Genomic DNA, 27617 nt, shown 5'->3' with positions numbered 1-27617 from the left:
CTCACTTCCTGGCTTGTAGCCTTGCTCTATCTTCACATGGTGGAGAGAGACTCTCTCTTATGAGGGCACTAATCCCATTCATGAGGGCTCCATCCTCATGACCTAATCACTTCCCAAAGGCCCCACTTCCAGATACCCTCACGTTGGGGATTAGGCTTCAACATATGAATTTAAGGGGACAAACTTTCAATGCCTAGCAACTATAAATTGCGATGTTTCCTATAGCTTCCTTGTTAGATATGGACACCCTTTCTTATACTGAGGATTTCCTCTCTATTCTTAGGTTTCTATGAGACTTTTAAACATCTCGAAGAGATGGGATTTTATCAAAAATTTTTCTTCCATCTTTTAAGATAATTTTGATTTTTCTTCATTGTGTTAATGTGGTGATTACATTGTTCTTTGGATGTTAAATCAACCTAGCCTTCCTGAAATAAACCTAACTCGGTCTTGATGTTTTTCTTTTTTGTATGTTACTGGCTTTGGTTTACTGTTATTTTTGGGGGGGATTTTTCATCTATGTTCATGAATGAGATTCGGTATCGAGGATGTGCAGTGATGTTTCTGTTTTTCATTCATAAGACATCTTTTTTACTCTTTAGATGAATCTAGCTAAGGACTTATCAATTTTATTCATATTTTCAAAACCCAACTTTTGGCATTGTTGGTCCTATCTATTATAGGTTTCTTCTCTATTTTTTATGATAGGTTTTGTTTTGTTCTTAAATTTCTGCTCTTTTCTCTCCTTCTATTGGAAGGGAGTCTTACTTTGTTTTTCCTAAATTCTTAGCTCACCAATTTTTCACCCTTTGTCTTCTAATATGGCATTTAAGATTATAAATCTCTATAAGCACAACTTTAGCTGCATCCCACAAATTTTTATATATAGTATCTTCATTATTTCAAAATCTTTTCAATTTTATTTTGATCAACAAATTGTAGAAGATTAAGTAGTTACTAGGAGGCATGAAAGAACAGTCCCAACATTTCTTAGGCAGCTGCTTATTAGCTCCATTTTGTAGAGATGCAAACAGGCTCCTGGAGGCCTTGCACTGACAGTAAAGGGGGATTTTCTGGGAGGTGAGAAAGGTACTTGGGAGAAGCCTGTGTTGATTTATAAGTCGCAATTAATTCAGCAAAAAGATTAGTCCTGCTGTATCCTCAACCCAGTCATATGTTAATCTTTCCTGAGAATGAGGGAAATGGCCAAAAAAGAAGCTAACACCCGAGACTTAAAGAGCAAGCTATAGAACAAGAACAACAGTTTTCTTGCAGTTGGTAGCAGATTGTCTGCAACTTTGCATTGAGGACTTCAAGGCCCGATCCAGACTCAAGGGAAAAGCATGCCGGGATCATTTTGCATGTCTGTCTTAGACAAATACTGTCAATTTGCTGGCCCAGTCAGTCCTCTGTTCCCATTTAGATAGTCCAAATACAGGAACTGGAAACATATTTGTCAAGGAAAAGTATTTGTTTATGTATTAAAAAGAATAGGCTAAGAGAGAAACTGCTTTGTCAGCTTGGCAGACCAAGTAAGAATGACACAAAATACGTCAAAGTAAGAATAACAATGTCAGGATGCAAAATTGTACATAAATTTTTCCATAAATCAGCTTTCAACTTACTTTCTTGTCATTTTAATAATATTTTGATAGAAGATATGCTCATTAATCATCTGTGTACACTTGGTATAATCTCAATTTAAAGACCCCTCTAGTGAATTCTAGAATTGTTTAAAGCTCAGAGTGCAGTGGTTCCTGATCTTTCTTAGATCCTCCAGGATCTCCAGTCAAGTCTGGGCACACCACCTACATTCACAAGCACACTAACTGAAAATTCCCAGGGGGCTGTGGCTCACAGAAAGAAACTACTGATCCAAATCACCCTCATTTTACAGATTAACAAAATAAGGCTGAGAGAGAGAAAGTAACCTACTCTCATTCACTCAGTAAGTTTAATGACAACACTCATATCAATGGAGTATAAAATAATACACCTTCTGGTAATAAAGTGCCCTTTATTCCATATCATCCTATTAGAGTTTTATTATTTTTAAACCAGAACTGCAAAATCCTTAAGATATAGTTTAGTAAATAAAAAAGGGATTTCAGTACAGAAAATACATTTAATAAATTAAAGTAAAAATCAAAGAGAGCAAGAAAAGCATTAAGTCAAAATGTTTGGAAATACCCAAGGAACTACTCTTGAGTCAAATTCTCTCAGTTTCCAGTGACCATATTTAATAAGCAAATCAGCCAAGAAAGGCCAGCAAAAGGTTTAATGTTTTAAAAGATAAGCAAATGTAGACTTATTTTGTACTGCACAAAGTGCTAATTTCAAAAGATCCATTAAAATAGGGAATGTTTGAGAAAGATCATTAATAAAAGTAATGGTTACTCATCCAAATTTACATTAGACAATAGTGTTTATAGCATTTTATTGCTGGTGTTTTAAATCTGTATGAACAAGTTCAAATACCTAAGCAGCTTGTTCCTTAAACTTCAGAGAACACCCATAACTTTAAATGCTTACATCATAAGCATACATGAAATACCTTCATAACAGAAATAGTTGTTCAAGTGTCACAAGGTGCTATGGTCCTAAAATAAGCCACTTCCAAAAAGTCTAATAATTACAGACTATCATAGTAACTATAGAAATGTATTACAGTGAACACTTATTTACAAGAGCCATACTCAAAGCTCAGGAAGTGAATAGGAGGTGATCACTGGACATCCATTTCCAAAGCTTCAACGATGTGTGCAGCAGAAGGACGATCTTTAGGATCTTCATTGGTGCATACAGAGAAGAGTTCAATTACTTTCTGGTACGTTTCATCCAGTTCTTCCATGTTAACAGGTGGCCTGGTTCCCAAAGCTGCATAGTATGCTTCATCATCAAAGTCACTTTCATCAAAAGTTTTATCTGCTCATGAAGGAGTTAGAGATTGAAACAATTAAACAAAATTACGTTTAAGTCATGGAAAAGCTTAGCAACTCTGACTGCTCCTCCTGAAACAAGAATCCATCCTGCAGGATGCTTTTCATTACACTGCAGGCAGTCTCTTCAACTGTGCTGTCGTGGTGTGGATTAGCTGCTGTCATGGATTTCTAGGTTATCAACCCCTACTCCTTACTATGATAATTTTCCAATCTTTGTCTCAGGAAAGGGGAGTTATTAAGGTAATTTTTGCTCCTCTAGATTGTCTTAATTTATCTCCCTATTCTCAATTAATCTACATTTCATTTGTATGAGATTAAACCAAGATGGTACACCAAATTAGTCATTGGTATTAACACAATCTATATCTCATGCCACTAAATCAAACAACTTTCTCTTTTAAATTTTAACTTAATAGAAAGATAAAATGTAATTTTATAAGCTAATCTTTAGTTCAAACTAAGGAGATTGGGAGTTTAAAAATATGTAGTTATACCTTCATCATCATCATCATCATCTGGAAGATTAATGTGTGGAATAGATAAAGTCATCATTTCCCACAGCGTAAGGCCAAAGGCAAATATGTCTGCCTTGTCAGTAATAACACCATTCTCCTCCAGAGCTTCCTTGGGTTTCCAAGGCTCAGTGCCAATGTAACAGGCCTCGGGGTCAGTCACTGAAACAAGTAAAATCAAGTAAAATGGTCATAAGGTCAAGCACTAGAAATCACTGAGAAAGGTAAGCAACCCAAAGGAAAATGGGCAAATGATTTAACGAGTAGGTTAAAGGTTAATAAATGTAGTCAAGAAACATGAAAATACACTCAACCTCATTAACAAAAATTACTTTTTCCCTATCAGATTGTTAAATATTCAAAAAGCTGGTCAGTTGCCAAGGGTGTAAAGAAACAGCCATTCTCTTAGAAAGTGGTAGGAATATAAATAGATTGTGGATGTCAAGAGTACAGACCCTGGAGCCAGATTGCCTTGCCTGGGTTCAAAGACATTTGTGTACTGTGTGACCTTGAGCAGATCACCTAATCTCTGTGCCTGAGTGTCTTCATTTTTCAAACTATGCTGTCATTGGACTGAGAGAAATACCATGTCTTTGCTTCTATGATTGCTAAATCAGGGAAACAGGAAAAGGTGGAATCACATATTGGCTCTTAAAGCTCCTGCCCAGGAATGACATAGGTAAACCCACATTTCCATTTAAATTTTAGTCAACTTGGTGATTTCAAGGAAAAACCCAGCTATAATTCTGATTGGGATTGGACTGAATGGTCAGATAATTTGGGAAGAATTAGCATCTTAACAGTATTGAGTCTGTCAATCCACAATCATGATCTCTCTCTCCATTTACTTATGTCTTATTTCTCTCAGTGATGTTTTATAGTGTTCAGTATAGAAACCTTAGACTTTTTGGGTTAGATTTAACCTTAAATTTTTATGCTTTTTGGTACTTATAAATGGAATTAAAAGTTTCATTTTCCAATTATTTACTGCTAATATATAGAAATACAATAGCTAACTTCACTTATTAGTTCTAGTAGTTGTTTTGTAGATTCCTTAAGATTTTCTACCTGAACAATCATTATCAACTGTAAATATGAACAATTTCATTTCCTTTCCAATCTTGATGGCTTCTACTTTTTTCTTGCCTTATTTTAATGGTAGGGTTAAGTAACTCTGGCGAGAGCAGGCCTGCTTACCTTCTTCTCCAGGTATGATGCTGCCTGTAGGTTTTTCTGTATAGTCTTTCTGAGGCTCAGCTCACCTCTATGTCTAGTTAGTAAGTTTTTTTATCATGAATGCAAGTTGGATTTAGTCAAATGCTTTTTCTGCATCTCTTGAGATGACCATGTTTTCAAATCTGTCAATATGGTGAATTTCATTGACTTCTGAATAGTAAAATAACTTTTCTTTCTGAGGATGAACAATAGTTGCTCAGAGGTACTATCCTTTTTATACACTGTTAGATTCAATTTGCTAATATTTTTTAAGGATTTTTGCATCTATGTTTGTGAGGGAGACTGGTCTGTGATTTTCTTCTTTCACGATGTATTTGGCAGGTTTTGGTGTTTTTTTGCAGAGGAAGATTAGCCCTGAGCTAATATTTATGCCAATCTTCCTCCACTTTATATGTGGGTCACCGTCACAGCATTGCTGATGAGTGGTATAGGTCTGTGCCTGGGATACGAACCCACAAACCTGGGCCGCCAAAGCGGAGCATGCTGCAGTTAACCACTAGGCCACAGAGCCGGCCCCTGTCGGGTTTTGATATTAGAGTTATGCTGGACTCAGAACAAAGTGGCCAGTGGTCCTTACTCTATTTTCTGAAAAAAATCTGTGTAAAACTGCTGTTATTTCTTCCTTGGATGTTTGACAGAAGACAATGGTGAAAACACCTGGGTCTTGGGTTTTCTTTGGGGGAATGTTTGTTTAATAGATACAGGGCTATCATGATTTCCTATTTCTTCCTATATCAATTTTAATAAATTGTAATTCTCAAGGAAATTGTTCTTTTCATCTCAGTCATCAAATTTGTTGGCATAGACCTGTTTGTACTGGTCTGTTAATCTTTAAATGTGTGTAGAATCTGTAGCAATAACCTCTTTTACATTTCTGATATTGGTGATTTGTGTTCTCTTTTTTCTTGATCAATCCAGCTAAGGATTTGTCAATTTTATTATCCTTCAAAGAACCAGCTTTTGGCTTTATTAATATTTTCTAGTGTTTGGTTTTCATTTCATTGATTTCTGCTCACATCTGTATTATTTCCTCCCTTAGTCTGCCTTTGGATCTTCTTTGCTTTTTTTAGCATAAGATAGAACATAGGTTATTGATTTACATCTTTTCTTTTTTCTAGTATAATCATGTACACAGCTACAAATTTCCTTCTAGACCTGCTTAAACTATATCTCATACATTTTGATATGTTATATTTTCCTTTTTTATTCAATTCAAAATATTTTCCAATTTCCCTTGTCATTTTCTTTGACAAACAGGTTATTTGAATTTGTGTTGCTAAATTTCCAAATACTTGGGGCTTTCCCAGATATCTTATTGTTATTGGTTTCTAACTTAATTCCACTGTGGTCAAGAAAGATACCCTATTCATATATCTTCCATAATTTTACACATTTCCTTTTGCAGATTTAGAAACTACTTCTGCTATGACTAGGATAAGCTGAAGCTCTCACCAACAGAACATTCACTAGGCGGTGTTAGAGTATATTATACTAAAAATGGAATGTGCAACTAGGTAAGAGTCTGCAGACATGGTCCATGTGGGCACTGACTCTGTGGCAATAAGGAAGGATTCATACCCCATTCTAAGCACATCAAATTCCTATAGGGATCCATCAGGCTAAAAAGCAGCTTTCTAGAACCCTGGGTCTAATATATCAGTCCCAGTTGGAGACTCTAGACAATCACAAGTGCATTTCCTACATGTCTGTTTACATTACACATAATGGAAATGGGTTCCCCACATATGTTACTGCTTAAGTTTGCTTCTCAGTGAAGATGGATTCTGACAAAAGTTTGATGAGATCATGAATTTAATGGTTCAGTTATTCCTTTTTGTCAATACAGAAACTTATTTTATTGCCCTTTATGACGTTCAAAGAGTTTAAGCAGACATTACCTTATTCAGTTCTCAAGGACACTATGTCAAATTGAAAAATTATGAAACTTGGAGCTTCTACTCATCCTTCAATTATCAGCTTAAACATTATTTATTTAGGGATGCCTTTCTCAACATCTAGGCTGCGTTAGGTGGCACTATTATGTTTACATAATTCCTTATATGATAACGGTCATTATACTTTAGTATTAGTTATGCAAGAGCTGCTTTCCATCCTAGATTATAAGCCCTAAAATGGTAAGGACTGTGTCCATCCCATTTTCCGCTATACTCATAGTGCCTGGCACAGTGCCTGACTGTATTTAGTATTAAAAATATTTGCTAAATCAGTCAATCAATAAATCTAGAGATAACCACTGTTAAGATTTGGGCTTTTCACAGAATACCCTACATATATTATAGTTGTGAAACATGTAACTATGTTACCTATTAAAACACAAAACTTAAAAATAATTTTTAAAGATTTAGGTGTATTTTTTCCCAAAACTTTCTTAATGTGTGTGTAAATAAATATTTTAACTGCTATTTTACAATCTGTTCATCTCACTTAATATATTTGGATATATTTCCATGCATACAAATATAAACCGATATAATTTTAATATATGGTATTTTATCTTGTGGTGGTACAGTACATTAAACCATCCCCCCCCCTTTTTTTAAAAAGATTGGCACCTGAGCTAACATCTGTAGCCAATCTTCTTTTTCTTCTTCTTCTCCCCAAAGCCCCCCAGTACATAGTTGTATATTCTAGTTGTAGGTCATTCTGGCTGTGCTATGTGGGACACTGCCTCAGCATGGCTTGATGAGCGATGCTAGGTCTACGCCCAGGATCCGAACTGGTGCAACCCTGGGGCACAGAGGCGGAGTGCGCAAATGTAACCACTCGGCCACAGGCCGGCCCCTAAACCATCCCTTTCTTATTGATGGACATTCTCTTACATTTTTGCATGGTCTGTTCTGCTACAATGTGTATCTTTGTAAAACAAATTAGCTCATACACAATTAGTAAAAAAGATTAATTATGTGATTTTTTTCCCAGTACATTAATGTTATTTTTGAAGTGATCAGGAGTAAACCTCACAAAGAGAAAGCCTCAGCCCAGAGAAACACCTTCCCTCAGTGCACAGCTGTTAGGAGCCTTAAGAACTGCAATGCTGACTGTAACATTAAACTACCTGGTGAAGCTGAGAGTGCAGGTAAGGGGGCCACCAAGACATTTCCCCAGGCTTATGCATATTGTTTTTAATCGAAAAAGCCAGATCAAATTTTACATTTAATGAAAACTATCTATTGAAAACAAACGCCCTCATATATACCTTTGAGGAAGCACAAACCCAGAGTTTATGACTACATAAGTTGACTGATGCTGGGTGCCAATGAACATTGAACGTGCTAATATTTTTATTAGGATTGTTATTGTTTTTGTTATTGCTTTGTTTTCAAAGCTGCATGGATTTTGATTTTTCTGTCCCAATTCTATTTCTTCTATAAACCTAGTTCTATCTTTTGACTTTCACAGAATGAGAGGTTTTGCAGAAATACACCAGGTTATTGTAAAAAATGCCTGTACTGCCCAATTGTTTCTTTGGAATGTGTTCTTGGGAATGGAATTATAGGATTGAAGGGAATAAACATTTTTAAAGGTTTAGTCTTTTAAAAAAAATATGTATTTCCAAACGGCCCTCTGAAAAGGTTATACCACTGTGGTAGTTACTAGTGCTGTTCATCAAGTAGTTCATGCTCTCCATCTTCTAGACACACAGAAGGATTGTACTTGCTGACCCGTTGTGGTTGGGTGGAGCCACATGACTAGTTGTGGTCAGTGGGCTGTGACAGAGGTGACTTGCGTCATTTCTGAGCTGGAGCATTTAACTGTTAGTGCAAGGCTTTCTAGAGCAGCACTGTCCAACAGAACTTTTTGTGATGACAAAAATGCTCTCTATCTGCACTGTCCAACATGGCAGCCACTAATCACATGTAGCTATTGAGCACTTAAAATGTGGCTAATGTGGCTTAGGAAATGAACTTTTAAAATTTTTAGTTATTAATAAATTTAAATAGCCATACGAAGTTAGTGGCTACTGTAGTGGACAGCGCAGCTCTAGAGCTTTTTTTATCTTCCTTATAATAAGGGCCATATTTCATACAGTGGATGTTCCAGCAGCTTAGATGCTAAAGTGAGAATGACATGCAACATAGCCCTAATGGACATGTAGCTTGAATAATAAGCCGTGGTGGTTTTACGCCGCTGAGGTTTTTTTCTTTGTTTTTTCTGAGGAAGATTAGCCCTGAGCTAACTACTGCCAATCCTCCTGAGGAAGACTGGCCCTGAGCTAACATCCATGCCCATCTTCCTCTACTTTATATGTGGGATGCCTGCCACAGCACGGCTTTTGCCAAGCGGTGCCATGTCCGCACCGGGGATCCAAACCGGCGAACCCTAGGCCGCCGAGAAGCGGAACGTGCAAACTTAACCACTGTGCCACTGGGCCGGCCCCACGCTGCTGAGGTTTTTGAGAGTCTATGTTATCATAGCAAAACTTCTCCTAACCTGAACAATACACCAATTACCACTTCTACTCAGTGCGTGCGAGTACATGTTAACCTAGACTGCAGCTCACGCTAGCATATAGAAAGTTTTCAGTTAGTCACGGCTTTTTTTTTTTTTTTAATAGTTTCTAGCTTTGCTGTCCTTCCTAAGCTCAACATTAAGGAAATATTTACCTACAGTTTTTTCTACTACTTTCTTTTTCCCATCTTCAATCTATAGAGATTAGAGTGAGGAGAGAAAACAGCTTTATTTTTTCTAAAATGTCCAAACATCATTGTTTATTGACAAAACTACCTTTTTTTCACTAATACAAAAATATCACCTTTATCATATAACAAATTCTATATATTTGGGAACTATTTCTTGACTCTCTTATATTTTTCAGCCTATTTTGGCATGAGTATTGCTGCTTTAATTATATTAAGCTTTATAATACTTCTTAACGTCTGGTCAGGAAAATTCCTACTCATCATTCTTTCATAGAATTTTCTTAGCTATGTTTGAACATGTATCCTCAAGGATGAACTTTACATTCACTTTGACATGTTTCAAAACAAAGTAGATCATATTGGGATTTTGTAGAATTTATAGATTTTCTAATTCATTCACTTCTGCTTTCTACATTTTTTTAAGGCTTCGTTTTTTTGATTGACTTGAACACTCAACTTAATTTCATAAAGGTTAAATAATGAAAATGTTTTTCTTTGAGTAGTTCTGTCTATTATTAAATAGGTTTTGATTTGATGTTACATTCTCATTATTTTCTAAGTATTTTGTAAGTGGAATTTGATTTCTTCTTTCAGCCAAAGAATTATTTACAAGTATTTTAAATTTCTAAAAAGTTTGGGGATTTTTGTTTCCAACTGTGTTACTAAATTAGTAACATGTCACTAATTTCTAGATTTATAGCACTGAGGACAATGAATGTCAACCATTAGACTATTTCTACTTTTTAGAATCTGAGGTTTTCTTTTGTAACCCAACTAATATATGGTCAACTTTAATAAATATTCTAATGCACAGAGATTAACTTTACTACTCAGATTTTCTATATCTTAGTTTTGTCTATTCAATCTATTAAGGATTGAAAAAATTACACTAAAAATTTTTTATTCTGTTTGACAATTTCTCCTTTTATTTCCTAAAGTTTCAACTTTGTAGCAGTTATTTGGCCTAGGGTTTCATGACAGCTCTATCTTTATAAATGATCACAGACATCATTATAAAGTCACTATTTATCTTGGCTTTTTCCTTCAATTCAAGTGTAGACCTTTACTTTAGCTAGAAATTAAACTCTAATAAGTTCTAAACAGCATTCATTAACCTTCCCTTTACCTTATATTCATATAAAAAGGCAAATTTAGATGTTATTTATTAATAATATGTTGAAAGCAGACGATTTCTCTTTGAGGCTGGCTCTCAGTTCTCAACCAAGAACATATCTTAAACACTCCAAGAAGAGAATGGTCAGTATTTACAATAAAGAGAGGAATGAGCTGGGTGGGCCCGGGGCAAGCAGCAGAAGACTGGCCTCTACCAGCACCCTCTTTCCTACCTCCACTCCAGCTCCTCCTTCTAACAGTTGCCCAAATCTTGTCACTATGTTGATGCTAAATGAATTCCTTGTTAAAAACCTTATTAAAATTTTATTTTCTATTTCCCCACCTTTTACCACTAAAAATCTCAATCCAGGTTAGAAATAGTTCCCTTAGTTTCTTCAGTTAAAATTAGTAAGAAACCAGTAACTTATATTGTGTGAGGCAAGGGAGGGGGCTGGATGCTGAGGGGAAGAGACAGGAAAGGAAGGATACTTTTTATTGCACAATTGTTATAGTTTTTGAGTTTTGAAGAAAGTGAGCTTACTACCTATTTAAATATGCAAAACTTAGCAATTTACAAACTGTATGAAAAAATTTAAAAAATTAGAATACTACTTACCAGTCATATTTTCATCCAGTGGTAGAGAGACTCCTACATCACAGATTTTAATTGTTTCAAAATCACCTTTAATTACAACATTTGAAGATTTTATGTCTCCATGAAGCAGTTTCTTTTCTTGGTGCAGATACTAAAACAGTGGAAAATTTAACACAGCAGAGCAAAAATACAACTAATAAAAAAAATATGATAACCTTCAAACAAAAAGAACAACTTGAACTCCCGTCCTAAACTATAGGCGTCTATCTGTCCATCATTTCAAATTACTTGAAGCTAGAGAAGGGAACATCCCATGTTACCTCAGTCTGCCATACTGACCAGAAATCTAAATGATTCTTTGGAAATCGATGTCTATTTACAGGTAAGCTAACTCCAAAACTTATGCCACAAAGCAATCTTTAGGAGGCTTATTTATATCAACAGGGGCTTAGGCTATACCTCCAGAATTAATTATTAAATCTGTGTTAAATTTATTAATCCTCTCAACTAAATCTAACACATGATCTTGATAAGCAAAACTACCTGACTCGGGTTATTTCAGGCTATGTGAAGGCCTCAAACAATACTTCACTGATCATAAAAAAGGAAATAGTACATTCTGAAATAGAAGTGATTCTATAAACACTTTAACTTAAGGCAACTCCCTCTTTTGGGGGGAAAAATCTCGCCTTGTAATTAGGTGTATAAAGTATTTAGTTTTTCCATGTCCCACAGAAGTTATTTAAAACATAATGGCATAGTTACCTTTAACCCCCTTGCCATGTTCAAAGCAACTTTTAATATTGTGGCTGCTGGAAAAGGATCTCGGCTGTCTTTATTTCGTTCTTCTATTAAGTCATTTAGAGACTTTTCACCTCCATATTCCATAGCAAGACAGAGACTACCATCACTGGCTTCAGTGAAAGCCCGATAACCTTAAAGAAAACATGACATTTTCTTACTGGAATAGGGAAGAACAACAGTATTTAAGTTTTTTTACAGGAACATGATTGAAAATGGATCTGGATTAAGACTGACAAATATACAATGAAACAGCTATTATTTACAAAACTAATTCAGTAGACCTAATTTAAAATGCCTTCAGTGTTTGCCGACTGTATAACAAATTAAAATATTTTTAAATACTTTGCCTTCTTAAACATAATAGTTTCACCAGTCCTATTTATATTAAAAATGAAAATAAGAAAATTATCTAAAATAAGATCATTTTATATTCCTGAATTCTTCATAGTACCAGCACCACAATGAGTATATCTATTCCCATGAAGTTTTAAATATATACTTAAGCATCTTTTATTTTAGAATGTTCACATTAATTTGATTCTTGCCAAACTCCAACACCATCCTCCTCATTTTTATTAGTGAGACTAGTTAAGAGGTTATATAAACTCTTTCTGGATAAACAGAATAATACCAGATACTGCTACAAAATAAATTTAAACTTACCTACAATGTTTGGATGATGAAGGCTTTTCAAAATCTTAGCTTCGTCAGTTAGTCTCTTTAGATACATACTTTGATAATCATCATTACATCTAGGATTAATTTTTTTCACAGCCCAAGGAGAATAAGATAAACCTCTTGGAGATCTTTAAAAAAAACCAAGATGTATAGGAAGATTAATAACCATAATACATTTCAAATGACTAACAAGAACTTCCAAATTTTGCAAAGGACTTAATATGTTGTTTTTTAGAAAACATTTAAAGTATTTTAGACTATCACACTTGTATTATGTATCCTTGTTCATTGGACCACGTATAGCTGATATATCTATTGATTACAAAAGGTCTGATATCTATTGCTTGAAGGGAGAGGTCAAAAAGAGAGAAGTAGAAGAAAAAAGATGGAATGTTATAAATTTTAAACTTCAAAATTACTATACTATTTTCTAATTTTTCCATTCAAGCATGTTCAGACTACCATCTACTTATCAAACATTTAACTATGTGTACCAGAAGCGAGTTATAGAATGTTAAAGTAATAAACACTAATGTCTAAGAAACTTGAAGAGATGTACAAAAAACATTTGGCCCATATATAATCATGCAAAGAATAACAGACTGTTCTTCCCAACAAATACTGTGCCTCTACACTAACCAATCCATCTCACACCTTTCACCATATACTCAAAGACATGCGTTTAAGGAGATAATAATAAACACACAATTGAAAAAAATGTAAATTGTCTATTTTCTAGGAGGATTCACCCATTTTAAGAATATTTAAAGTGTAAATGTTTTGAAGCCTAAATAAACAAGTAAAACAAAGTAAGAGATAGGTTTACCTGGTAAGGTAGGCATTTATTTATGAGTATGGTGAATTACGAAGGACAAAGTGTATGTAGCACAGAGGCACAAAGCTAGTGAAAGAGCTTCAAAAGCTAAAGAGAAAAAGTTTAGCTTAACCATAAGAACCATAAGAACATAAAACAATAGATTGAACCAAGAATTTGTTTAACTTTGTACTACCTCATGAGCATAGCTCTGTGATTGCAGGGTGTTTTTTTTTTAATGAAAAAACATGTAGGGCCGGCCCCGTGGCCAAGTGGCTGGGTTCGTGTACTCTGTTTTGGCAGCCCAGGGTTTCACTGGTTCTGATCCTGGGCGCAGACATGGCACCGCTCATCAGGCCATGCTGAGGCGGCATCCCACACATCAAAACCAGAGGGACCTGCAACTAGGATATACAACTATGTACTCGGGGGCTTTGGGGAGAAGAGGAAAAAGAGAGGAAAGAAAAAAAAGATTGGCAACAGATGTTAGCTCAGGTGCCAATTTTTGGGAGAAAGAAAACCAAGCAAACATGTACTCAAAGGATCATTAAACTTCTGAATTCACATACATCTATCATCCACAAGCATATCTAAACTATCTTAAACCTCCAGTTTTAGATAACAATAACATTTGAGGATAACCTCTTCCATGTCATTTCATTATGGAAAATGTATTTTTCAAGTTTCAAGGGGAACCCCATAGCTCTCAAATGTTTAGAATTCAGTGAGCAAGTCCATCTTCACCTTTTCCATAACGTATCCTAAGCTACAGAATGACAAGAATATATTTACAAAATCTGAATAAAATACTTGGCCAAACTAAAAGTTGGTTCACTGAAAAGACTAAGAAAACAGGTAAATTTCTGATGAGATTGCACAAAGAAAAAAAATAAAAGGAGGCACAAATAATACTTCAAATAAAAATGGGCACAAAACTACAGATTCAACAGATTAAAAAAATCTAAGTGAATAAATACTAAAACTTTTATGCCAATAATTTAAGACAAAATGGACAAATTCTTAGAAAAATCTAAGAACACTGATGAATGTAATCAGGAGTTTAAAACCATCCCACAAGAAATACAAAGCCTAGATAATTTTATATGTGAGTTTACTAAACTTTCAAGTAAGCTATCATTCAATCTTATACAGATTGCTCTAGGGAATCAAAAGAAAAGGGACTATGAGTCTATATAACCTTAATAAAAAAATCAGACAGGGACAGCAGAAAAAGGAAAATCACAAGCTGATTTCACTTATATCATAGATACAAAAAGTTTAAACAAATAGCAAAATGAATCCATCAGTTTATTTATTTATTTATTTTTTCTTCTTCTTCTCCCCAAAGCCTCCCAGTACATAGTTGTATATTCTAGTTGTAGGTCCTTCTGGTTGTGCTATGTGGGACACTGCCTCAGCATGGCTTGATGAGTGGCGCCATGTCCGCGCCCAGGATCTGAAATGGTAAAACCCTGGGCTGCTGAAGCAGAGTGCGCCAACTTAACCACTCAGCCATGGGGCTAGCCCCATTAAAAAATAATAATTGCAACTATGTTGGGTTTAATCTAGGAATGCAAACTTCATTTAACATTAAAAAATACAGACTCCTGGATTAAAATGATAGCTTGAACATACAGATACAATTTGATCCCTCCCAAGCCCCACTAAAATAAAAGCACATGGGCATTTTAAGACATATACCCATCGACAAAGATGGAAATCACGAAGGAGACAATGGCAACAATCTTTTTGAAAACTTGGAAAGCAGATGAAAGTAACTGACTTAACAGTCCCAATGAACTTTTTGAAAATTATTTAAAAAGCAAGTAAATTACTAGATACTCTCCCTGATTGTGTATCACCAGGCACTTGCCCATCCCTTATCCCCCAGCTTCTGAAGACTGAAGACTGGCTTTGGAAGGGCCTAAAGTAGAGAGTCTTCAGCCTGAAGTCTACTGGCATAGTCGAGAACCTGTGAACCATACAGTCACAGAGTAATTCATGACCATATGCTCACTGAGTTTTCACATGTGTATATACCTGTGTTATCAACATCCAGATCGAGGTATAGAACGCTTCTAGCACCCTCAAAAGACTTAGGATGTCATTTTAAAAAGGAAAACTTTCAGATAATTAAAAACAAGATAGACAAAAATGACAAAGTCAATAGACGTATCAGAAGATGAAGTTGGGGAAATCTCCCAGAAAATAGAGCAAAAAGACAAACAGAAAAGAGAAAACCAGGCAAAATTTTTTTTAAAAGTAGATCAGTGATCAGTAAATTGAATGTCTAAAAAATAGGCATTCCAGATAGAGAACAGAAAAACAGAAATGAAAAGTATCAACAAAGTAATTTTAAAAATAATTTCTCAAAAATTTAAGAACAGAAATTTTCAGATTCCAAGAGGCCCACACCCATGCATGTCACTGTGACATTTCGGAACAATGGAGACAAAGAGAAGATCATACAAGGTTCCAGGACAGTGGGAGGGACAGATAACATAAAACAGATTACATAAAAACAATTAGCAAGCAGAAAGGCTTCAGAATTCTCAACAGCAACACTGCAAGCCAACAGACAATGGAACAACGTCCTCAAACTTCGGGAGGAAAATTATTTCCCAAAGAGAATTCTAACCCAGAAAAACAAAAAGGGTCAGTCAAGTATGAGGGTAAAATGAAAACATATTCAGAAATGCAAATACTCAAAACTGTATCTTCTGTGCATCTTCTCATGGGGAACTACCAGATGTCCTCAACCAAAATGGGATGTAAACCAAGAAGTAGTAAGACATATGATGCAGAAAAATGGAGGATCCGCTTCACCAGAGAAACAGAGGAAATCTCCCAGTTACCAAATCCCAGGCTGACAGGGCCACATTACAGAGTGGTAGGGTCAGGCAGGGACTGCTGTTTTTCATTATCAGCCACATGAAGCTTTCTAATGAAGTCATGTAGTACAGTATAACTTTGCTAACAAGACACTTTACATTTATAAACATTTTTTTAAAAAAGAGAGGGCCAGCCCCATGGCCTAGTGGTTAAGTTCGGCACACTCTGCTTCAGTGGCCCAGGTTTTGTTCTCAGGCACAGAGTTACACCAAGTGGCAGTGGCCATGCTGTGGTGGCAGCCCACGTACAAAATAGAGGAAGACTGGCAACAGATGTTAACTCAGGACAAATCTTCCTTAACCAAAAAGAGGAAGATTGGTGACAGATGTTAGCTCAGGGCAAATCATCCTTAGCAAAAAGATAAAAAAGTGAAAAATAATGAGACTAGCCATGAACCTGTGTGAATTTTTTTCTTTCAAGATAACTTAGACAAGAGTTTTTACATACTAAAAAACAAATGCTCACAGAACTAGTAACATACAAACACACAAAGGGGGTGTTTAAACTGCAAAAATGCTTCAAGAATACTTACTTATATACAATTGCTATGCTATTCTCAATTCATTAGCTTTTTATTAAAGAAGGTATTTCTATTTGGAAACAATATAAACCTAGATGAAGCTAACAATGTGCCTGGTTGGACTAGTCAGGCTGATTCCAAGAGTACAATGAGGAATACATATTAACTCAGTTGTTTACCACTATTTACTAAACATGAAACTAGGTACAGAGTAATGAGTAAAATAAACAACTTTTTTAAAAATGTGTTTGTTGACACCTATAATATTATTAGCTATTAGCACTTATTCTACTATTTCATTTTTCTTTCAACACAATTTTCCTACTTTAAAATCATGTATTTACCCTTCTTGCTTAACAATGATGACATAAGAAATAAAATCCTTTATTCTCTAAAAGAGGCTATCTTGAGAAGGACTGGCATCCCCAACACTGGCATCCTCTTTGAGGTTTTTTTATTGAGAATCCTGCATTATCACCACACAGGAACCCCTTTCCTCTGTCCCTTCCCCTTCCCACACAAGCCAAAGAAAGAATTATAATGTAAATCATTTCTCCTTTAATAATCCATCAGGAGGAAGGTAGGAGACAAGTATACCAGGCAGAGCTCTGGTTATAAAATGTTCTAGGACTGGTATATAGTGGTCAGGTAGGATCAGGAACATACCCCAAATCTAAATATTTGAATTTTCATATTCCTTTTTTGTTTCCAAGTACAGTGAACTATGGTTCCATGTAAAAATGTTAATTTGAAACTTATACTCACCTTTTCATAAGGTAGACATTTACCCCAGTACCAAAGCCAAGCTTCTGCATAAATGGAGAGGCAGGAATATTTATACATGGAGTTAAAGATAATCCTAAATGTCAAAAAGAGAAATAAAAAATAAAATTAGTATTTGAAAAGATCTCTAAAAATGCACGCTAACATTCTCAACATACTACTATTAAGAGTATTAATTGGCAGTCTTTTGGAGAGCAATTTGACACTATCTATCCTAATTTTAAACAGATACCCTTTGACCAAGTCTACTCTTGGAGCTCTATCTTACAGTGACACTGAAGCAGGGGCAGCAATCAGCCTGTTTTTCTATGGCCCCCAAGCTAAGAATTTTTACATGTTAAAAGGTGGTTAAAAAATGAAGAATATGCAACAGAGTCCCTAGGTGGCCCACAAAACCTAACTATTTACTATCTGTCCCTTTACAAAAAGCTTGCCAATGCCTGCACTGCAGCATGTGCCCAAAGACATCATACACACACGTATACCTGCATATATATTTGACTACTTGGATTTGCTTTTGTGGCTGCAAAAAAACAAAAAACCTACGTAATCATCGTTAGAGTCATAATTATAGTGCATCTGTATCACAGAGCATTATACAGGCATTAAAAAAGATGAGCTAGGGGCCGGCCTGGTGGGACAGTGGTTAAGCGTGCACATTCCGCTTCGGTGGCCCGGGGTTCACTGGTTTGGATCCCGGGTGCGGACACAGCATCACTTGGCATGCCATGCTGTGGTAGGCATCCCACATATAAAGTAGAGGAAGATGGGCATGGATGTTAGCTCAGGGCCAGTCTTCCTCAGCAAAAAGAGGAAGATTGGCAACAGTTAGCTCAGGGCTAATCTTCCTCAAAAAAAAAAAAAAAAAAAGATGAGCTAGAGGAGTCCTACTTTTGTTCATGACCAATTAACTACTCCTGGAATTGCTGTCTTGCCATGAACAATTAGGAAACTTGACAAGATATAATGGTTTTCAGATAATCGACCACAGGCAGAGTAGGGGTGTAAACTCTGAGAGAAGAGAAACAAATGAGGTGAGCCCTATCATTATCCTAACTTACTGTTTGATGGCAGTTTCCAAGCTGCAGCACAAAGAAACACAGCCCAGAGGTCTTGTCATATTGAGGAGACAGAGATTGGGGTCAAGGAGACCTAAGTGGCTAGAATTTGTGGAGCAGAGAACTAAAGAGGGAGGCAAAAAGCAAGAGAAAAAGCTCCAGAGATCTGAAAAGAGGTCTCCCTTGGAGCATCTGGCTAAGTACTTATCTATACACACAATGAACAAAATTCCCCAAAGCCAGATAAAGTGCCAAAGACAAGCAGTGTGCTAAACAATTATCAGAGATTACACAGGTCTAGGAATAATTCATTTATAATCAGCCAGAGTGTGGTAGCTCTGTAACACACAGAGCATTGAGTAAAGTCCTCTAAAGGATCACAACTTAGTAGTACAGCTAAATTTTAGCCCAAGGAAAAAGTCTGGAACAAAGCTTAAAGCAAGCCTCAAAGGAAACAATCTAATGTGCAGGTAACTTAACTGTGGACTATAATAAAATCACACATCCTTCAAAGGAGTGACAAAATCCAGCACTCAACAAGGTTAAGTGTCCAACAGCCAATAACAAATTACCAGGCATGAAAGAAAAAAATATGACCCATATTAGGAGAAAAATAAACCAACAGAACAGACCATAAAATGGCAGTGATGTAGAATTAGCAGATAAGAACCTTAAAATACAAATCTTAAAAGTATGCTCAATACTGTAAAGGAAAACGTGAGCATAAAGGAGGAGACAAAAAAATGTAAAAAAAGATCCTAATGGAACTTCAAAGAATGAAAAATACAATGGATATAACCAACACCATCTTAGAGAAGAAAAGGTAACTAAATTTTAAGATAAAACAAAAAACCTACCAAAAATGAAGCACTTAGGAAAAGATTAGAAAAAAATTAACAAATCATCAGCAAGCTATGGGACATTAGCAAAACAGCAGATTTAAATCCAACCACAGGCAATTACACCAAATGTAAATGGTCTACACAGTGTTGTCCAACAGAACTTTCTATCATGATGGAAATGTTCTGTATCTGTGTTGTCCAGTACAGGCACCACTAGCCACATGCTATCATTAAGCACTTGAAATATGGGCTAGTACAAGTGAGAAACTAAATTTGCAATTTTATTTACTTTTAATTTGTTTGAACTTGAATTTAGATTGCCAACTGTGGCTAGTGCCTAACTAGTCCAGTTAAAGACAGAAGTTGTCAGAATGGATAAAAACAAAACAAAACATAGCTACATGCTGTGTATAATAAACTCATTTTAAATATAAAGACACAAATAGGTTAAAAGTAAAAAGTTTGGAAAACATATACCATTCAAACGCTAATCAAAATAAAGCTGGAGTGGCTCAATTAGGATCACATAAAGTGAACTTCAAACAGAGAGTACAACACTGGATAAAGAAGGACATTTCATAACAGTAAAGGGGTAAATTCCTGAAAAGAAATAACCATCCTAAATGTATGTGTACCTAATAACAAGCTTCAAAATACATAAAGCGACAGACAGAACTGAAAGAAAAAAATAGACAAATCCACAATTGTAGTTGGAGATACTTCTCTCTCAAGTAATAGAAAAAGTAAACAGAAAATCAGTAGGGATATAGAAGACCTGAACAAAACAACATAAACAAGTCAACCAGCTTGAACTAACTGACATTTATGGAACACTGCACCCAACAACAGCAGAAAATATGATCTTTCCAAGTGCATGAAATATTCACCAAGACAGACATACCCGATCAAGAAAGAAAGAAAATATAAAATACCAGTACCAGAAATGAAAAAGGAGCTACTACCACAGACCCAACTGACATTAGAAGGGCAATAAGAGTACATCATGTATAACTTTATGGCAGTAAAATCCACAACTTAGAAGTAATGGACAAATTCCTTGAAAAACACCAATAAATATTACACAAGAAGAAATAGATAACTTAAATAGCCCTATAACTCATTAACTGTGAAGTCACAGTTAAAATCTTCCTACTAAGAAAATTCCAGGCCCACACAGCTTTCCTGGTGAATTCTACCAGTGAAGGAAGACATACTATCAATTCTACATATACTCTTCAAGAAAAGAGAAGGAAACACTTCCCAGTTTACTTTATGAATAGAGAATACCCTGATTCCAAAACTAGACAGACATTCCAAAAAAGGACAACTACAGACCAATATCCCTCATGAACACAGAAAATATTAGAAACTGAATCAAGCAATATATAAAATACATCATGACCAAATTGGCTTTACCCCAGGAATGAAAAGTTGATTTTATATTTGAAAACTAATGTAATTTATAACATCAACAGACTAAAAAAGAAAACTTTATCTCAATAGATTCTGAAAATGCATGTGAGAAAGTTCAACACCCATTCATAATAACCAGGAATAAAAGGAAAATTCCTCAAACTGATAAAGGGCATCTGTGAAAAACCTACATCTAACACACTATTTCATTGGGAACAAGGCAAGTATGTCCACTCACATCTCTTCCATTCAAAAATATACTGAAGTTAGTGCTATAAGAAAAAGAAATAAAATAATACAGACTGGGGCAAAAAAGGTAAAACTGTCTTTACTTATCTACAACACTACCAACTATGTACAACATCCTAAGCAATCCATAAAAAAGTTAATGGTATAAGTGAGTTTAGCACAGTTACAGGACACAAGGTCAATACACAAAAATCTATATACCAGAAATGAACAATGTAAGATTTTCTATGTTGTCATCTAGAAATTTTATGATTTTAGCTATTTTTGTATATGATGTGAGCTAAGGGTCAATTTGCATATGAATGTCCAATTGTTTTTATTTGTTGAAAAGATTCTCCTTTGCCCACTGAATTGCCTTGCAAAATATCTTTCCATTACCACAGCCACGCATGTATGAGAGGAGGAAAGGTAATGTTCCTTAATGGTTCAAGTCGATTGTTCACCAGGGAGAACCTCCAAATCTGTTAGAATGTCAGTAAAATTAGCTCATAGATGACCAAACCCTGGCCTATAAAATCAGTCTTATTTGTTAAGATCAACATTATAAAGAGGACTTATGCTAAAATTATGTGTGACAGATAATAAAGGATCGAACTACAATAATACTAAGACATTTCTAATACCAATGAAGAAGGGTTCCATATATATCTTACCAGATTTCTTCTTTTCAGATAGTTTGCTTGGTGTCTTGAAATTACTGACTTCTTCCATTGTAGTAATCACTCTAGGTCCTATGATGAAAATAAATTGAAAGTTACACTGCAACTGCAATTATAAAAAATACAACTCTTCTTTATGAAAAAGTTCCTATAACACTATCACTCCTTTTACCATATAAATATGAAATCTGAGAACTGGAAAAGACCATGACAAATATTTAGCCCAATTTTACTTACAATGAAAAAACTGAAACCAGAGAGGTACAAAAAGGTGAAGAGTAAGTCTCCCTCTCACACCTCCTGGAAGTATTTGTTAACAGGTCTTTTATATCCTTTAAAGAAACTGTTTATGCAGGCAGCATTATTCATAATAGCCAAAAAGAAGAAACAGAAATATCCATCAGATGATGAACAGATGAACAAAATATACTCTACAATATAGACAACAGAACATCATTCAACAGAACTCCTATTCTCTAGAACAGAACATTATTTAATCATAAAAAGGAACAAAGGAGATGGATGTCAGCAACATGGTGGAGTGAGCTATTCCCTTTATCTCTCCCCCTTTGAACTACAACTAAAGGAACATTCATTGATCAATGGAGGATACCCAAACAGCACAACAGGATACCTGAGAGACCCACACAGCTATACATCTGAAGGGAAGGTGGTGGAGATAGGTGAGCACTCTCTGGTCCCCCCTGACAGCCCTGTGGACGCACACAACTGCTCTCTCGGCTGGACAGCCCATAGCACCACTGTTGCCCCAAGGATGGGAGTGCACCTCGTCGCAACTGTGGGAACAGGTGACAGCAGCCCTGAGCTCCTGCCTGATTGCTTTCTCATCCATTTGCTGAGCCCACAGTGCTACTGCAGTCCTAGGGAATGGCCCAGGCTCATACTCAGTGGAGAGGCCCTGCCCACCAAGCACAACAGCTGGTGCGACCTAGAAGGAGATGGCAAGCAGACTGCACGCCCAGGTGAATGAGCTCCCAGATGCTGAGAACACCCATGGTACCACTGTGGCCCCAAAGGGGTAACCTGTCTCAGCAGGACTGTGGGATCAGGCAGCTGTAGCCCTGAGCACCCCTGTGATCACTTTCCCATTCAGTGGGAAAGCCCACAGGGCCAATACAGCAGTCCCAAGGAGTGGATCAGGCACAGCTGACAGAGATCATGGTGGACTCAGAACACAGCTCTTGCTCCCCACCCAGTGGCAACAGGTGGAATGTGCGACCAAATACTATGACTATGCAAAGGCACAAATCCACCCCATCAAATACTATGAAGCAGTATATTAATACTCCAGACCAGAAAGAAGACGACAAATACCCAGAAATCAATCCTGAAGGCACAGAAATTTACAATCTAAATGACAGAGAATTCAAAATAGCTATCATAAAAAAACTCAATGAGTTACAAGAGACCTCAGAAAGACAGTTCAATGAAATCAGGAATAAAATTAATGAACAGCGGGAATTCTTCACAAAAGAGATTGAAACCATAAAGAAAAACCAATCAGAAATGCTGGAGATGAAAAACACAAGAATGAGATAAAGAAAAATCTGAAGTCCTTAAATACAGCTGATATTATGGAGGAGAGAATTAGCAAATGCTTCAGATGAAGGAGAACTAAGACTAAAAAGAAATGAAGAAATTCTCCAAGAAATAGCTGACTCAATTAGGAAATGCAACATTAGGATTATATGTATTCCAGAGCAAGAAGGGAGGGAGAAAGAGCTGGGAGCTTGTTCAAAGAAATAATAACTGAGAACTTCCCAAACCTAAAGAAGAAGCTGGAATTACAAGTAAAAGAAGCTAAAAGAACACCTAATTACACCAATGGAAAAAGACCTTCTCCAAAGCATACATTAGTAAAACTGGCAAAAGTCAACGACAAAAAGAAATTATTAAGGGCAGCAAGGCAGAAGAAAATAACCTATAAAGGAATTCCTATCAGGCTTTCAGCAGATTTCTGAGGAGAAACTTTACAGTCTAGGAGAGAGTGGAATGATATATTTAAAATTTTGAAAGACAAAAAGCTTCAGCCAAGAACACTCTATCTAGCAAAAATATCCTTCAGATATTATGGAAAAATAAAAACTTTCCCAGATAAACAAAAGCTGAGGGAGTTCATTGCCACAAGACATCCCCTACAAGAAATGATCAAGAAGGCCCTCAGACCCGAAAAGAAAAAAGGGTTTACAAAGCCTTGAGCAAGGAGATAAATAGGCAAACAGAAACAGAAAATTGCAACTCCCTATCAAAACATGCTAGCAAACAATTATAACAGTAAAGAAAAAGGGAAGGAAAATATCAAGAATATATATAATCACTTCATTTTAATCACAAACTGACAACACAAAACGGAGTAAGTTGTGACAATAACTTAGATGGGGAGGAATAAAGGGATGGAACCTGCTTAGACTAAGGAAATAAGAGACTATCAGGAAATGGATTACCTCATCTATAAGACCTTTTATACAAATCTCAAGGTAACCACTAAACAAAAAATCAGAACAGAGACACAAAGGATAAATAATGAGAAAGCCATCATAGAGAGCCACCAAACTGAACTGGCAGGTCTGAAATACATGGCACACGAAACAAGGGAAACACAGAACAACTGGAAAACAAGTGATAAAATGGCAGCATTAAGCCCCCATATATCAATAATCACTCTAAATGTAAATGGATTGAATTTTCTAATCAAGACACAGAGTGGCTGGATGGATTAAAAAACAAGACCCAACAATATGCTGCCTCCAGAAAACATATCTCAGCTCTAAAGACAAACACAGGCTCAGAGTGAAGAGATGGAAGATGATACTCCAAGCCAATGGCAAACAAAAGAAAGCAGGTGTTGCCACACTTATATCAAACAAAGTAGACTTCCAGATAAACCAGGCAATGAGAGACACAGAAGGGCAGTATATAATGATAAAAGGGACACTCCATCAAAGGGACATAACATTTATATATGCACCTAACACAGGAGCACCAAAGTACATAAAGCAACTATTAATTGACCTAAAAGGAGACATTAACAGCAACACAATAATAGCAGGAGACCTTAACACCCCACTCACATCAATAGATAGATCATCCAGGGCTTTTACTCAGAGAGCTTTAGTCACTGCAAGGATTTCAGCTTTTACTTAGAAACAGGAAGTTATTGGAAGGTTTTACGCAGAGGAGGAATACACTCCAGCTTATGTTTCAACAGGATCACTCTGGCTTGTGTTTATTAAGTGAAGGGGAGCAAGGGCGGAGGCAATCAGACCATTAAAGTGGCTAATGCAATAATCCAGGGGAGATAATCCAGGTGGCTTGGATCAGGACAGCCGAAGTAGAGATGGTGAGAAATGTTTGTGTTCTGCATGTTTTGAATCTGGAACGAACAGGATTTCCCAATGTTTGGATTTTTGCTAGGAATGAGAGAAAAGTCAAGGATAGCTCTAAATTTTCAGATTGAGCAACTGGAAGAACAGAGGTGCCATTACTGAGATGAGGAACTCAATTCTGAATGCCTTATTAGACAGTCAAGCAGAAATGTGAAACAGACAGCTGGATATAGATCTGGAATCCAAACTGAAGATATAAATTTATAGGGTATCAGCATATATATGGTATTAAAGCCAAGAGACTAGATAAGATCATCTAGGGGATAAATGTAGATGGCAAACAGAGAACTCTGAGGCAGCCCAAAAGGAGAACTGAAGGACACAAAGTAGCCCCGGGGGTCCAGAAAAGTAGGATGCAAAAAAACCCATTAAGTATGGTGTCCTGGAAATCTTACTGCCTAAGTCTCGCTGCCTTTTTCCCCTCAGCATAAGGAAGACTTGACATTCAGAAGTAGTGTAAGTGTTTAAAAAAAAAACTTTCCTCCAGTTAAAAACACCTAAGTTTAAACAGAAGTCTTTTAACATTTGATTTCATTCTAGAACACTCTAGGACTCAGTCCTCCACCCCAAGCCATTTGCACCTAAATATACCATATCTTAACCATTTCACAATTTTCTGAGGCAACTTTTTTCATGACTAAACAGGTTTGGCCGTAGTCTACTGATAAGATGACTTCTGGCCACTGGCCCACACTCTGTCACAGATTCTGTATATACTGTAGACATATCCTGTATGCATTAATTGCTAAATAACCATACTAATCTAAATCACAGGGTTTTATTGTTGTTTTATTGCAGTAACAGTGGTTTATAACTATATAAATTCCAGGTGTACATCACTATATTTCGATTTCTGTGTAGATTACATCATGTTCACCACTCAAAAGACTAATTACAATCCATCACCACAGACATGTGCCTAATCACCCCTTTCACCCTCCTCCAATCACAAGGTTCTTATGAAGAGAACAGCATAAAATTGTGAATATCTTAGATGAAGCCATATTAGAAATGAGAGTAATATGACTGTGGGCAGAATTTCATAGTCTGTGGAGTACTTCAGATACTTTTTAAAATTCAAGCACAGTTTAAGAAGCAGTATTAAGAGCCAGCCCAGGGGCCGGCCCGCTGGCCCAGCGGTTAAGTTCGCACGTCCCGCTTCTCAGCAGCCTGCGGTTGCCCGCCCGGATCCCGGCTGCGGGCATGGCACCGCTTGGCACACCATGCTGTGGTAGGCGTCCCACATATAAAAAAGTAGAGGAAGATGGGCACGATGTTAACTCAGGGCCAGGATCCGCAGCAAAAAGAGGAGGACTGGCAGTAGTTAGCTCAGGGCTAATCTTCCTCAAAAAAAAGAAAAAAAGCAGTATTAAAAAGTTAACAGGGCTCAGCAAGTTCATCAACAGATCTACTGGATCAGATAATAACTTTTGGACCCTAAGCCACCCTAGAACCAAACAAAAACGTGGATACTACTGCCAAAGCTAAAGTGTAGACAGACAGCGGAGAAAAGGAAACACAAAAGAAGAGAAAAAATAAAGATAACTGAGAAAAGAGAAGCCAAACAGAGGAAAAAGCAGAATGAAAAAGGAAGGGAAAGTTCTGATGGGATTATTTACAACCCCTGCAGGCATTTCCGGGGTCAAGGCAGACTGTATCCCCGGATCCAGGAACTCACGGAGGGCTGGAGGTGCAAATCCTCCTCCCACCTGCCCCATCACCTCACCTGAAAACTGGAGGCAGGTGAGTTGAGGGGTTCAGGGGAAGGAACTGGGCTTCACACGGCTCTTTCTCAACCCCACGCCCACCAGAAACCCTGGTCCGGCTCCAGCCTCCGCGGAGCGCTGAACTGAGACTCCCGGGCCGAGGTAGCCAACTGTCCCCAGGGGCGCCAGCCGCAGCGCTGGGGTCTGGGGCGTAACTCCGACGTCGCCACAGGCCCGGGCCTCACAGCAGCCAGCGGGCAGCCCATGTGTAAAACGACGGCAGCTTGCTAGATCCGTTTCCCAGATCCGCCTGCCCGCCGCATTCGCCAGCGGGGCCTCCAGGAAAGCACGGACTGCCAGGCTTCGCTTCGAGAAAAGGGCAACTTCTGTCCCGAAATCCCCACGCCACCCCGTGATCCAGATGCGCACCCGGGTTTGGGTCGCAAAAACGATTCCTAAGATAATCCCCAGCCAATGCCACATTCCCAGCGTCCTCAACCTTCCCGCTCGGCGGAGCTGTCACGGAAGCACTCGGCTGAGCGCTCTGTCCCACCAGGCCCGCGCAGTCAGGGCCGCCAAAACCTCCCCTTACCGGAGCCACACGCCGGGGACAGAGCCCAGGCTGACGAGGGCTCTGGGCCGAGGTCGTCTGGAAACTCGTCCGAGGGGCCCCAGCACGCGCGCCTCGGGCGGCCTCCCTCCCCGCCAGCGCGCACACCGCGGCAACCGTCGT

At 37.2% G+C, this 27617-nt stretch overlaps 1 protein-coding gene across 1 annotated transcript; it reads right to left on the bottom strand.

The window, feature by feature from the left end:
* Window positions 1-1550: 1550 nt before the first annotated feature.
* On the bottom strand, window positions 1551-27617 carry PBK (PDZ binding kinase). Its single transcript, XM_046656713.1, has 8 exons — window positions 27477-27617; window positions 21766-21843; window positions 17533-17626; window positions 12527-12669; window positions 11825-11994; window positions 11081-11210; window positions 3437-3616; window positions 1551-2925 (listed from the first exon to the last, which is right to left on the bottom strand). Exons 2-8 carry the CDS (start codon window positions 21821-21823, stop codon window positions 2726-2728), a joined length of 975 nt encoding a protein of 324 aa, XP_046512669.1. The 5' UTR covers window positions 21824-21843; window positions 27477-27617; the 3' UTR covers window positions 1551-2725.

Source organism: Equus quagga, chromosome 3, assembly GCF_021613505.1.
Source record: "Equus quagga isolate Etosha38 chromosome 3, UCLA_HA_Equagga_1.0, whole genome shotgun sequence".
Classification (NCBI taxonomy): Eukaryota; Metazoa; Chordata; class Mammalia; order Perissodactyla; family Equidae; genus Equus; species Equus quagga.
The sequence above is the reverse complement of the archived record's forward strand: the minus strand, read 5'-3'. Positions and strand labels throughout refer to the sequence as shown.